At 37.4% G+C, this 14,817-nt stretch overlaps 1 protein-coding gene across 1 annotated transcript in view; it reads right to left on the bottom strand.

Moving 5' to 3' along the window:
* The window catches only part of EYS (eyes shut homolog), a 1,239,289-nt gene that overhangs the window by 943,385 nt on the left and 281,087 nt on the right, over positions 1 to 14,817 (bottom strand). Inside the window, 1 exon segment of the mRNA XM_070419099.1 lies at positions 1,140 to 1,258. Within this exon segment, the coding sequence (XP_070275200.1) occupies positions 1,140 to 1,258 (119 nt within the window).

Genomic DNA, 14,817 nt, shown 5'->3' with positions numbered 1-14,817 from the left:
GATCCAGGACACCCTTCAGGGCAAACCAGCCGGCCCCCAGGCTTCTATTCTATATAGTAAAAGGGTAATATGCCTCCCAGCACCAGGATCAGCGGAGCCGCGAGGCCTCCTGGCACCGGGATCAGCGTGACAGGGGGCAGCGCCCAAACCTCCTGATCGGCCCTGCGACTCTGTGTGTGACAGGGGGCGGGGCCACAACCCCCCCGCCCCCCCGCCACGGGCCCTGCTCTGTGTGTGACAGGGTAGAGCCATAACCTCCCCATCAGCCCTGCCCTGAGTGTGACAGTGGCTGCGCCCCAACCCCCTGATCGGCCCTGCTGTGTGTGACAGGGTGCGCTGCCCCAACTACCCCCCGCCGCCCCACGGGCCCTGCTTTGTGTGTCACAGGGTAGAACCATAACCTCCCCATCGGCCCTGCCCTGAGTGTGACAGTGGGGGCGCCCCAACCCCCTGATCGGCCCTGCTCTGTGGGTGATAGAGGGCAGTGTCCCAACCCCCTGATGGGCCCTGCTCTGTGTATGACAGGGGGCGGTGCCCCAACTCCCCTATAGGCCCTACTCTGTGAGTGACAGAGGGGAGCTCCTCAACCCCCTGATGGTCCCTGCTCTGTGTGTGACAGGGGGCAGCTCCCCAACCCCCTGATGGGCCCTGCTCTGTGGGTGATAGGGTACGGAGCCCCAAACCCCCTGATGGGCCCTGCTCTGTGCATGACAGGGGGCAGCACCCCAACCCTCTGATCCGCCCTGCTGTGTGTGACAGGTGGCGGTGCCCCAACTCCCCTATTGGCCCTACTCTGTGAGTGAGAGGGGGGAGCTCCTCAACCCCCTGTTGGGCCCTGCCCTGTGTGTGACAGGGTATGGAGCCCCAACCCCCCTGATGGGCCCTGCTCTGTGCGTGTCAGGGGGCGGCACCCCAACTCCCCAATCGGCCCTGCTCTGAGCCCGACCAGGGGCTGCATCCAGGGATTGGGCCTGCCCTCTGCCACCCGGGAGCAGGCCTAAGCCAGCAGGTCATTATCTCCCGAGGGGTCCCAGACTGCGAGAGGGCACAGGATGGGCTGAGGAACCCCCTTCCCCCACCGAGTGCACAAATTTTTGTGCACCGGGCCTCTAGTATCAATAATATTCATGGATACTAACGAGATGCAGATCTTTGCAGGTAGAGTTGTGCTCATAGGCATTCAGGATGCAGTCATCAATGTCCTGCTCACACCTCAGGCCCTTGTAGCCAGGATTGCAGAAGCAGAAGCCAGCAACCACTGAAAACAGCAGAAGAGAGAAAGCTCATTACATTCCTTTCATCACGATGTAGGTAATACTAAATGCTCTAAAGAATGTTGTGCTCATCTAAATGTGTTTCACTTTTAACCCCAAATTGTGAATTCTTATATGTAATACTCTACATAGTTCTCTGCAATATTTTCTAAAAAACATTATAGCTCAGTTCTATTTAACGTAAACACTTAAATTATTTAAAATAAGAATTATCACAAATAAGGATAATAAACATTTGGTGATGATTTGCAAAGTAACAATGGAAATATCCAGTTTAGTTCCTTTCTCTTTTTGTCAGTAAGAATACCCGTAGTCAACAGGTTAGTTTTGTATCAATTAACTTTTCTCAGATTGTTTTAGGTTTAATAAACCAGAAGTCAACTGCTTATCAAAGCTCTTGGTACAACAAGGTACATAAAAGTGCACAGAGATCTGAAAGTTGATTTTGAACTATCTAAGCCTTTGTTCAAAAGAGCTTTCACATTTCATCATAATCTTTTAAAAGCCATGATCAGAACATGGTCTCTATGTTATCATTAATGATGGAAAAAGAACTGTCTCAAGGAAATGGCGACATCAGGAATTGCAGTTGGAGCAAGCGGGGATTGATAGCCGCTTCTATAAATCCCTGGGTTCCTCATTATCCCTGAGACTTACCACATATTCTCCACCGACACCTGCCTCTGTGTAAGTACCTGCTATTACTCTCATTAAATGCTTAGATCCTGGCTGGCAAAAGCATTTTTAATGTAATGTGAGGTCCTTGGCTGGTTTCTAGATTTCTGCAGCCATCCTTCTGTGTAGAACATGAAACTGGGTCCCCTAAGGAGAACAAGCCAGCTGACAGCCCCTCAACAAGAGACAGGGGAAACACAAACTATGGCAGCTCTTTAGACAGAATTTTACTTCTGTCTTACTTTACTTTTTTCACTCAGCATCCTAGTTTTCAATGTCTCATTTAATATAAATGATCAATTGATATGCATATGTAGTTGTACATAAATTAATGAGATAAAAGTTATTAGTTGGCGCATCTTTATATGTTATAAAGGTATTATGTATGACAACAAATTAAAACCCAAATGTTATACAATATGTAATGAAGACATTATGGAATCACATCACTCATAATAATATTTTTAAAAGGGTTTATGACTACAGTTCCAGTTCAAATATTGATGCAAATTGACACATAACAAATAACTAGAGTAAAATGAAATCTCAGTGCAGATATAGACATTCTCTATGTAGATAAATGATGAATTACTTTAAAATAAATGACAGCAAAAGATAACTTTGAATTAACAAATGGTCTGAAAGACAGAGATTGGTGTCTAAAAAAATAAAACATGTTTTCATTATCAACAAATATGCTTTTTTAATATTAAACCTTATGGGCTAAGATGCTAAGAACTAAACTATGTTCCAAATAAGACCCTGAGGATTTGATCTTATTACCATAAAGAAAATAAACAAGCAACCATAACTTTGTTTAAAATTTAAAACAAATAAACAAAAACACTGGGCTTTTTCAAACCTATTAGAACATATTATTAAAGCATATTGCCTCATTTTCCTGTTGTCTTTATCAGAAAATACAATCACTATGTTAATATTAGTCTTTGTTTATAAATATCCCATACTACTAATTTTAATTTTCATCAGATAAGCCATCTATAAGTCATTGTTATTACATGATTCATTTTATACTTAATTATACACTATACATAATGCACTGTATGAACTGATTCAAAGTTCCTGACATGATAAAACTGTGTTGAAAATACAGAGGTGAGTATTTTAACAAATCTGCTGAAAAACCATACCATGTCTGCAATTTACAAAGTCCATGTACATATGAATAAATGTTTCTTATATATTGTCACGTAAGAAATACTATTAACTTGAAATCAGAAAGTTTGGCTTCCCTAACTATTTTATTTTTGAGGAAGTATTAATAATACAGTGCCTTAGATTTATGCTATCAGTTTACATGTACAAGTGAATTTTTAAGACATATTTTGGTTCTATTGTAGCTCATTTCCTTGGATTTGGTCCAAAATATACTGTGAACAATCATATTATGAAATACAACAATATATCAGGTCTCCAAAATTCACATTTTCCATGACATATTATTTATGAATTTCAAACATATACTAGGGAGAACTTCACTATTAAGTAGCATATTTGGAAATTGTGTTTTCTTATCACATAAAGAATTATGAATTTTAATATGTATGGGGACCTAATAAAAGTAGATTTTACAGTTATGAGTACATGAAACAGTTTATTCTTATATTATTATTTATTAATTATTGTATTATTTATTAATTATTATATTATTTTCATACAAACTAATGTAAAGCTACTTTTGCCCACACCTGTATATAAACCTCCTTCACGCAGAGTACATCTGAAGTGTTCATATATAACCATTATACTAGGGCTGCCTAGATCTAAAAGCATTGCTAACCTCTCCCTTAGGCATACTTTTTGTTTCCTTATTTTATAGTGAGCACCAGCATCACCAAACATTTGTGGGTTTAAGCTCAGAAATAAGATAACTGTGGCTTATTTCAAGGTAATTTGAGAATTTTACAAGTTTAAAAGCACAATATTTAAAGTGCTGAATTCTGGGGGGGTGGGGGAGAGTTGGTTCAAATTAACAGTAACAAACAAATGGTCCAGAGCATAAAATTATGTTTTGCTTAGCTAGCACAGTATTAGAAAAAAATATTCCATTTTAATATCTATGTAGAAATTCCAGCTTGCTAGTCCCTCCACCCCCCCGCCCCATACACACATACATACACACTACCTATTGTTTGATACCTGGGCTGTTTCATCCAATGTAAAAGAAAAATCCTATTATGTTCCTTAAGGACATGCATTGGAAAACATTGGTTTAAAGAAAAGAATGCATAATTTTGGTTAAATGATAGCCTTTCCAAATGACTTTCTATCACAATGTGCTTTTTCACACATCACATTATTTTTACAATTTATCTATTTACTGAAAGATTATGTAGAAATATATTTGAAAGGAGGTAAAATAAAGCTAAATAAGATGCAGAGAGTTTTTTCCCCCCCCTATATCCTTCTCTCTCTCTCTCTCTCTCTCTCTCTCTCTCTTTCTTTCTCTCTCTCTCTCCCTCTCTCTCCCTCTCTCTCTCGCTCTTTCTTTCTCTCTCTCTCTCTCTCTCTCTCTCTCCCTATCTCCTTTTTCCCACTCCATATCTCTTAATCCTCTTAACCATACCCAGGGCACAGGGCTATTTCATGCCCTGTTTTTCCTGTGTCTAAAAAAAATAAAATCCATTATCCAATATTCAGCTTTTTCTTCCCTCCTCCTCTTTTTCTCTTACCTTCCTTTTATTTTTCCTTCTTTACTTTTTGCCTTCTTTTATTTCTCTATAAATTTATATTTTTCAGGAACATATATCTCAGTAAAAAGAAGTGTGTTTGTATAATAGATGTGCTAAAATAATGAGTTACTTTAAATCATTGTAATCTGCTTTTTTCTCTACCTACAGATAAACACTTTAAAAATCTACCATTAAAAAAAGAAGGTGGAAAAAAAGGTTAATTCTGATATCTGAACACAGAAGTCACATTTCATTAACATTTTTCATTTGCTACTGTATGACTCACAAAATATAAATTAATTTGTCAGAGGTGGGAATGTTCTGTGAAAATAATTGGCATTGACTTTGCTATTCAAGGCAGGGTAAACTCAGCCCTGGTTTCATCCTGAGCTATTTCATTACTTCGTCAGATTCTACGTTGCACTGCACTACAAGGATGGCTGTGGCTGAGTGAACACACTGTCATAGCAATATCCGTTCAGGCAAGGGCTGGAGCTGCATTCGTTGACATTGATCTCACAGCATGGACCAGCAAAGCCTTTCCCGCACTGGCACTGGTATCCACGGGGAAACATTTCCAGACCTATTTTCTCTCTGCACATGGCTCCATTCTCACAAGGATTACTAGCCCCACAAGGGGCTAGATAAGTTTCACAGTGCGGGCCTCAAAGGAAAGAATCAGAGTCAGTGCTTAAGTAATGAACAGATCCTGCAGACGACTGTCAATGACTTGGCATATTTCTGTATAAATGCATTCAATTCAGTCTCTAGGTAAAGTCTCACAATTCTTTTTCATATTATCAATGTGATTCTCTCTCTTTCTACATTAAGATTTAAGAAAGAAATGTTATTTATGATTTATATGCTTCATCTAACAAAGAACTAGCAGACAGCAATGTCAAGTGACAGTATTTTTTAAAATAAGCTACCATTTTGTTTCTTCATACTTTCAATTCCTATTTAACAATATTCTCTGAATACATCGCAATAAAGAAAGTACATTATTAATGATTTGATGCTCCCTGTATTTTCTTTCTGGTGCCCTAGAAGTTGGTATCACTATAAGCTTAGCTTGATGGATTTGTTGCTATTTTCAAAACAAGTACACAATGAAAAAAGAAAATTATAATAAGCCTTTAATCTTAAGAATAGCACCTTAGATCTGAAACGAAGTCTTAATTTTTAGTCATAAAATGTAACTAGAGCCTAATCTGTGTGACTCAGTGGTTGAGCATCACCCTATGAACCAGGACATCACAGTTTGATTCTGGTCAAGGAAATATCTGAGTTGTGGGCTTGATCCCTGGTAGGAGGCATGCAGGAGGCAGTGGATCAACGATTCTCTCTCATCATTGATATTTCCATCTCTCTCTCTCTCTCTCTCTCTCTCTTTCTCTTCCTCTCTGAAGTCAATTATATATATGTATGTGTGTGTGTATATATATTAAAATATGTAACTAGATAAAGTGGTTGTCACTGGGTGAAATGTACACACATATTTGGATATAAAAAATATAAGGCATGACACAAGGGAATTCATATTTTAAAAAATGAAGTGCAAACAACATAAAATTGTTCATCAGAACAAAATCATTGCTCAGCTGTCAGTTTTCCAAGCATAGGAAATGCATTTGGATAGTAGTGATTTAGAATGTATTTAAATTATATTATTCATTCACCAAAATGTATAGCATATATGCACAAACATAGTTCCAAAAGTGCCTGGCTCAGAGAAAAATGTCCAGGAATCAAGTTCCTAACTGCTCATGTTTTATCAGTAAATTTACAACTAAGGGTGAGGGGATAATAAAAATAATTTAGGTCCTTTGCCCATTTTTTGATCGGATCATTTATCTTCCTTTCGTTAAATTGTATGAGTTCTCTGTAAATTTTGGAGATTAAACCTTTATCTGAAATATCATTGGCAAATATGTTCTCCCATGCAGTGGGCTTTCTTGTTGTTTTGTTGATGGTTTCTTTTGCTGTGCAGAAGCTTTTTATTTTGATGTAGTCCCATTTGTTTATTTTCTCCTTAGCTTCCATTGCCCTAGGAGCTGTGTCTGTAAATATATTGCTACAATATTGTTGGGGTCCAACCCCAGCGGGTCCAGGGGTTCCCCAAGGTGTGGACGGAGTCGGCGAAGAAGGAATGACATGAAGGCAGTGTTCAGTTCATCAGCAGAGTTGGGTTCTCTAGCCAGGATCTCCAGCGAAGTTCTGGTTAGGAACTCCAACCAAGTTCTGGTCTCCAGGTTCTGGTTCTCCAGCCAGGTTCGGTCACCAGGTTCTTTTGCCATGTTCTGTCTAGGTTCTCCAGTGAAGTTCTGTAGCCAGGTTCTGTCCAGGATCTTTTGCCATGTTCTCTGGCTAGGTTCTGGTTAGGATCTGATGAGGTTCTGATGAGGATCTCCTGTTTATTGTCTTGTTACATCCGTATTTATACCAGCCGATTTTAATCCTGTCAATTCTATTACAAAGGTTAGGGCGTTTCTTATCTCCATTCCAGGGAGTAAAGATTATGTAGCTTAACTACCCGCCTGGCACTTAATTAAGGGGTTGTATCCCCTCCCTAACCTCAGGGAAAGATCCCCACCTGGGGAAACAACCTTTCTCAGAGAGGTGACCTTGGTTAAAACACATGGCGCTAAAGGGAACAAACATATTAAGAACAGTATGCTATATATGCCAGGTCCATTGAAACAGCAAGGATGGACCGGCTCCCGGCACAATATATGTCTGCTATTTTGCTGCCTCTGGAGACTTGTAGGATTTTTATGGTTTCCCGTCTTACATTTAAGTCTTTTAGCCATTTTGAGTTTGTTTTTGTGTATTATATAAGTTGTTGATCTAGTTTCATTTTTTTGCATATATCTGACCAAATTTCCCAACACCATTTATTGAAGACTAAGAAAGATAAATGATCCAATCAAAAAATGGGCAAAGGACCTAAATAGACACTTTTCGAAAGAGGACATTCAGAAGGCTGAGAGACATATGAAAGTATCCTCAAAGTCACTAAGCATCTGAGAGAAGCAAATCAAAACAACAGTGAGATACCATCTCACACCTGTCAGAATGGCTATTATCAACAAATCAACAAATGACAAGTGCTGGTGCGGATGTGGAGAAAAAGGAACCCTCGTGCACTGCTGGTGAGAATGCAGACTTGTGCAACCACTGTGGAGAACAGTATGGAGGTTCCTCAAAAAGTTAAAAATGCCATTCCCATTTGACCCAGTGATCCCACTTCTAGGAATATATCCCAAGAAACCAGGAACACCAATCAGAAAGGACATATGCACCCCTATGTTCACAGCAGCACAATTTACAATAGCCAAGATTTGGAAACAGCCTAAATGCCCATCAGCAGATGAGTGGATTAAAAAGCTGTGGTACTTCTACACAATGGAATACTATGCCACTATTAAAAAGAAGGAACTCTTACCATTTGCAACAGCATGGATGGAACTGGAGAGCATTATGCTAAGCAAAATAAGCCAGTCTCAGAAAGATAAACATCACATGATCTCACTCATATGTGGGATATAATGATCAACATAATTTGATGAACAAGAGTAGATCCAGAGACAAATGGTAGGAAAGGGAGGGGTTAGAGAGCAACCAAAGGACTTGTATGCATGCATATTAGCATAACCAATGGACACAGATACTGGGGTGGTGGGGGCTTCCCTGGGGTGGGAATGGCTGGGGGTGGGCAGATCAGCAGGGGAAAAGGAGACATATGTAAAACTTTAGACAATAAATAAATAAATAAATAAAATAATTGCGAAATGGGATAAAGTTTACAAGGTTAGAAGTACAGTGGCAGTTATAGAAACTCTAAAACTTCAGGATTCCTGGTCTTCCAACTCTGATCACCAGGTTTTTAAACAACAGAGGGCCCTAGAAACTGCTGAAAACATCAACAATGTATACAGTGAAGGACCCAAAAGGATACAGTGTCCATAAAATAAGAGCAATAGGAACTGTACCAAGTTGAATATACACCTGGGATTTCATGTTTCTAAGAACAGTAATATAAACAAACAAACAAACAAACAAATAAATAAATAAATAAAATTACAAAACTGCATCCAAAAAGCATAGAAATAAAGATTTTCTTCAATTAAATAAAACCTATTAAGTGGCTATTTTTTTTTTGCAAGAGCTATAGTGAGTAGTTTAGAGAATTTAAATACAAACAAGGTTGGTTCCTTGTCCTTAAACCATTATGAGATTGATATATATTGCAAATGATATATTTCTGGATAATAATTTATAGTAATGAAAGTATATTTCTTTATAAGAGAAATGTCATTGAACAACATCCACCAGAAACACATAAACATTTTTCTTAATAAAAGTTCTCATGCAAACCCCTTTTTGTTAATTATCTAATTCTAAATATTTAATTGTGAGAATAACTGTTTGGCTTTGCTGGTGGGAAGTTACTTTAGCCTATCTCTTCATGTATAATCTCATGCATATGACCCATTATGTTGCTGAATAATAATGCATACCCATATTTGAGGAAAAACTGATGATATTCTATTTTACACAATATATATGAGTACACTGTACCCTCAATGCTATGCTGATTTGTATATTAATTCATCATACACATATTTAATGAGCTCTTAGTCTGTGGCGAGCAATATGGCAGATACTGGGGTTATAAACAATGAGGGGTTCAAAAAAGCACGTAAATCAATGCAGTATAATAAGGAGTAAATGTGACCAAGTTTTTATGCTAATGAGTCACTGTTGTAGGTAGAATTCTAATATAGCCTCCATGATTCTGCCCCCATGGCCTGTAGAATCCTCTTTTTCAGTGTGAGTGAGATTGGTGATTATGATGCACTATCACTCCTGGAATTATGTTACATTACCCTGCAGAAGGGATTTATGGGTATAATTAAAGTCACTAGATCAGATGACTTTCAATCAATCAAAATATATTATCTCTGGTAGGTCTGACCAAAGCTGGTGAGACTTGCAAAGAAGACAACGGCATTCTGTTTGCCTGGGACCAAAACTAATGCAGTGTCCTGGAACGTGCATGTGACCCTAGCTGCTGAGAGTATATTCTATGTACATAGCCAGTAAGGAACAAAACTAGAGTCCTAAAACCACAAGGGACTACTAGTAAGTTCTATGGACAACCAGGGAGCTTGGAAAGGGAACCTGGGTCTTAGATTAGCTAAGCCTTGTGGGACAATGAGCAGAGAACTCAGCTAAGCCATGCCCAGTCTTCTGACCTGCAGAAATTTGAGATAATAAACATGAGTTGTTTTAAGCTGCTACATTTGTGATTGCTTGTTAGATAGAATAGAAAAGTAATACAAACAAGTATCAGGATAACCAAGGCATCTGAAATTGGACAGTTTCCCAAAGATGATATATGTATTTAAAATGAGTCCTAAAGAATTGCTGTATATTATCAAGGCTAGGCATGTGGGCAGGGGACAGGGGTGGGGTTTCTAGACAGAAGAAAAGGCCAGAGGTGATAAAATTGAGGAAATTGAAAACAAATCAGCATGAATGGGTCACAATGCAGGAAGAAAGGAGATACTTTACCTCATTTCATGGATTATAACCTGCCACTGATTTCAAGAGACTTTTTTTTTTTTTTTTTTAATGTAACATTAAGGATAGTGTGGAAGAATGAACAATGCCTCCCTGGAAAGAAATCCAGGTCTTAAATCCTGAAATCTGTGACTGTTACCTTATATGGTAAACTGGGATGTGCAGATGTGGTTAAGGATCTTGATATGGTGAGATTACCATGGTTTATCAGGTGGGTCTTAAAAGTAAGCTGAGAAGACAAGGAAATAGAAGTCTTCTAAAGGAATGCAATCCTGCCAAGTTGACTTTTATTTTAGATTTCTTGTCCCCAGAACTATAAAATAATAAATGCATGTTAAATTCGTGACAATGACCAACAACTATCTCAGAGAACTAATAGACAGGGCAAAAGCTGCCAGTTAGTTCTGACAAAGAGGTTAAAATATCAATATTGTAAAAATGAATAGCGGTGTCAAAGATGGTAATGTTAATATGTGATAATGTTAGTTACTATGTGTATACCTGATTAAAAAATAAGGAGGTGTTACATTAAATTCATCAATTTGAAATAATGTCTCTGTAGTCTGATACAAGTTCATAAACTGCTTTGTGATCCATAGGACTTGGACCTGTGCACATTGAGAAGCTGCTAAAACCTTTCCTTAAAAAGTGGTAATGAAGTATACTTGGCCTCCTCACACTGAGAATCACATTTCATTTCCAAGTTGAGCTTTTAAAAACATCAAATGTTTATTTGTCCCTGAGGTTTGATTTACTAAAAATTGTATCCTGTTGATGCAATTTAAAATTGAGAAAACAAAGGAATATACATTGTACTTGCTAGCATATACATAGCTATAGAGAAAGTTAAAGCCCAATTCTCATTAGTTTCTTTCTACAACTGTGAGATTCCCACTGAAATCGTGTTGGTAGTAGAAAAGTGCATATAACTGAACTATGTTTCCTCTAATTGAAATTTGCATCAAAGACATTAATATGGTACTTTTGAGTGCATAAACTAATTTTAGTATCAAGTCCTTTATGATAATTTTGAACGTCTTAAAAGCTTTAAGTGTATATAGCTATTTATAAAACTGTGAAAATGCTAAACATGAGTCCATATTAGTCCTGTAGTTTCAATTTTTCTAATGATTTAGATAAACTTAAAGAAAAAATGCTTTTTAAAAATTTTAAAGTGATAGCAGAATTCAGAAATTTATAAAAACATGGCAATATTATAAGTTCAAATAATAGTGTATGGGCTACATTTCTGAAGGGGGTGTCATAGAAGTGTAAATGACTGTAATAAAGGCATTTATTGGCATCCACGATAAGGATAAGTGAATTGGATATCAATTCATCCAACTTCAACAATCTGCAACAAAAACTTGAAATGACCAGACTAAACACCATGCATTCTGTCTCTAAAGTGATATGAAGAGATATGCATTATAAACAGAATAGTTCTTCATGAAGCATATCACAAAATATTAAAGATGTACTCTTTACATCCTGGTAAAATCCCTTATAAATTATCCAAATTCTAAAATGAGACAATTCTTTTTAATAACCAGAAGAGCTAGATGACACAATATGTCTTTAATAAATATCAGGTGGTAATATATAGTTTTGTGCATTGTATCTGACCAGAGAAAACTACTATTATCTATTAGATAGAAATGCCATTTGAACAATGGAACCATGGAACCATAGCAATAATTTTTATAAAGAGAGAGAGTATTTTTCTCTCTCTCTTTCTCCAATTTCATCTCCATCTCTATCATCTCTGCCTCTGTCTTCCAAATGTCCAATCTATAGCTCCCAATTATATTATGAAAATTTGATTTTTCTCAAAGCTAGTCATCAGTGAGACAGAGAACAATAGAATCAACTACATTTCCCCCCATAATCCTTACAAGTTTTCTCATTTAATTTCCCTATCTAATTTACTAGTGCTAAATGATATATATTTATTTTACAAATATTGGTCATATATTAGAATTTATAATTTTTAAAATAAATTGTATATTTAAGGTATATAAGGTGATAATTATTTTATATAAACAAACATAATATGTTAATACATATATACGATATACATAGTGATATGATTATTATAGTCAAGCTAATTAACATATCTCCTCACCTAGTCACCATTTTTGTCTGTGTGATTACCGCATCAGAAATCTACTCTCTTAGCAAATTTGCACTATTCAATACAGTATCATTAAGTGCAGTTATGCTGTATTTAGATCTCTAGACTTATTTATCCTACATAGCTGCTACTTTCTACCCTGTGACCAACATCTGTCTCTTTCCCTACCTCTATGCTCCTGGTAACCAACATTCTACTCTCTGCTTCCTTATGTTTCACTTTTTTAGACTATATATATAGTTGAGCTCACATAGGGTTTTTGTTTGTTTGTTTCTGTGTCTGGCTTATTTCAATTAACATAATGTTCTCCAGGTTCATTCATGTTGTTGCAAATGGCAGAATTTCCTTATTTTTTAAAGCTGAATATTATTCCCCTATGTATAGTCTTTACAATTATGTGTTGCTTAATGATAGGGATACATTCTGAGAAATGCATCATTAGACAATTTTGTCCTTGTGAGATTATTACACTTACAGAAACCGAGATGGTAGAGCCAACTACATACCTAGGCTATATGATGTAGCCTATCACTCTTAGGCTACAAACATGTTCAACATTTTACTGTACTGAATAATGTGGGCAGTTGCAACACAATGATAAGTATTTGCGAATCTTGTGTATCTAAACATATCTAAATAAGAAAAGATAATGTAAAAACATGGTACAAAAGATAAAAGTGGTTCACCTGTATGGAGCACTTATGAATGGAGCTTGCAGGACTGGAAATTGCTCTGGGTGAGTCAGTGAGTGAGTGGTGTGTGAATGTGAAGGACTACGCATTACTGTACACTACTGTAGATGTTATAAACATTGTACACTTGGGCTACACTAAATTTAAAATGTACATTTTTCTTTAGTAATAAATTAATCTTAGTTTAGTATAATGTTTTTACTTTATAATTTTTATTTTTTTAACTTTTGGCTTGTAATAACACTAGCCTAAAGCATCATACAGCTGCACAATATTTTCATTTTTCTGTATGCAGTTGTCATTCTGTGAGACTTTTTTCCCTATTATTTATTTATTTACTTTTTAAAATTTTTAGTAAAAAACTAAAACACAAGCACAACACATTAGCCTAGGCTTGCACAGGGTCAAAGTAATCAATATGACTGTCTGCCACCTCCACACCTTGTCCCACTGGAATGTCTGCTGGGACAATAACTCACACAGAGCTGTCATCTCCTATGACAGCAGTGCCTTTGTTGGATCGTGGGGAATACCTCCTGCAGGAACTGCCTAAGGCTCCTCTTGTGAGGTGTCACTTTTTTTTACAAATATGTTCATACTGGTTTACTTAGTTTGTTTCTTTTTTTTATCATAGATTTGTTTATCATCATATAATGTACCATAAATATTCCTCTATTAATGGAAAGTTTTCGATGTTAGGGTCCATGTTTTCAAACATTTTTTCCTTTTTTTAATTTTTCCCCATCACCATCTATCTCCCCTATACCCTCTTCCACTTCCAGACCCCACCCCACCGCAATCAACACACTGTTGTCTGTGTCCATGAGTGCTTTGTCTTTTCATTTTTGCTCAGTCTTTCCACACAGCCCAACACCTCTCCTCACCCGAGCTGTCTGCCTGCTCTCTATCTCTCAGTCTGTCTCTATTTTGCTTGTTAGTTCAGTTTGTTCACTAAGCTCCACATATGAGTGAAATCATCTGATATTTGTCTTTCTCTGACTGGCTTATTTCACTTAGCATAATGTTCTCCAGGTCCATCCATGCTGTCACAAAGGTTAAAGTTTTCTTCCTTTTTAAGGCCGAGTAGTATTTCATTGTGTAAATGTCCCATGGCTGTTTTACAGACACTTGGGCTGCTTCCAAATCTTGGCTATTGTAAATAGCACTGCAATGAACTTGGGAGTACTTCTATTCTTTCACTTAGCGTTTCCGTTTTCTTCAGATAAATTCCCAGAAGTGGAATTTCTGGGCCATAATTATGGCAGTTCCATTTTAAGGAGCTGGTTGAGATCTGCAAAAGCTTTTGCTAAATTCTTTAGTGTGAACTTTCTTGAATGTTCTTCTTCTTCTTTTTTTTTTGTAACGTACTTATCTTTCTCTTGACCGTTCTTTAGCTATCTGTTCCTCTTCCAGTTCCAACAACTCTTCATTTGTCAGCTCCTCAGGATCAACATGTAGGAGTTCCCTGACATCATCTTCATCCACACCAAGGTTAAAGTTATTTGTCCTCTCAACCATAGCCTTGTTGATTTTCGTAACCTCCTCATCCTTGGCAAATTCTTTGAAGTCACAGACAATGCTCTTGATTGTACTCTTCCAGATGCCATTCATACACTCCTTGGTGACATCACCTCAGGCCCAAGCAAGCTTCCAGATGCAGTCATAGATGATATAATCCAGAATTGCATCAGTGTCTTCTTCAGTTGCAGCAATAGCCTGGGCCAAGGTCCTCCTCAGGGAGCAGGCCTTAAAAGTTGCTGTAA

This window comes from Myotis yumanensis, unplaced genomic scaffold (genome assembly GCF_028538775.1).
Source record: "Myotis yumanensis isolate MYYU_CA2020_CCGP unplaced genomic scaffold, mMyoYum1.0.hap1 SCAF_6, whole genome shotgun sequence".
Lineage (NCBI taxonomy): Eukaryota > Metazoa > Chordata > Mammalia > Chiroptera > Vespertilionidae > Myotis > Myotis yumanensis.
This window is presented reverse-complemented; position numbering and strand designations above follow the sequence as displayed.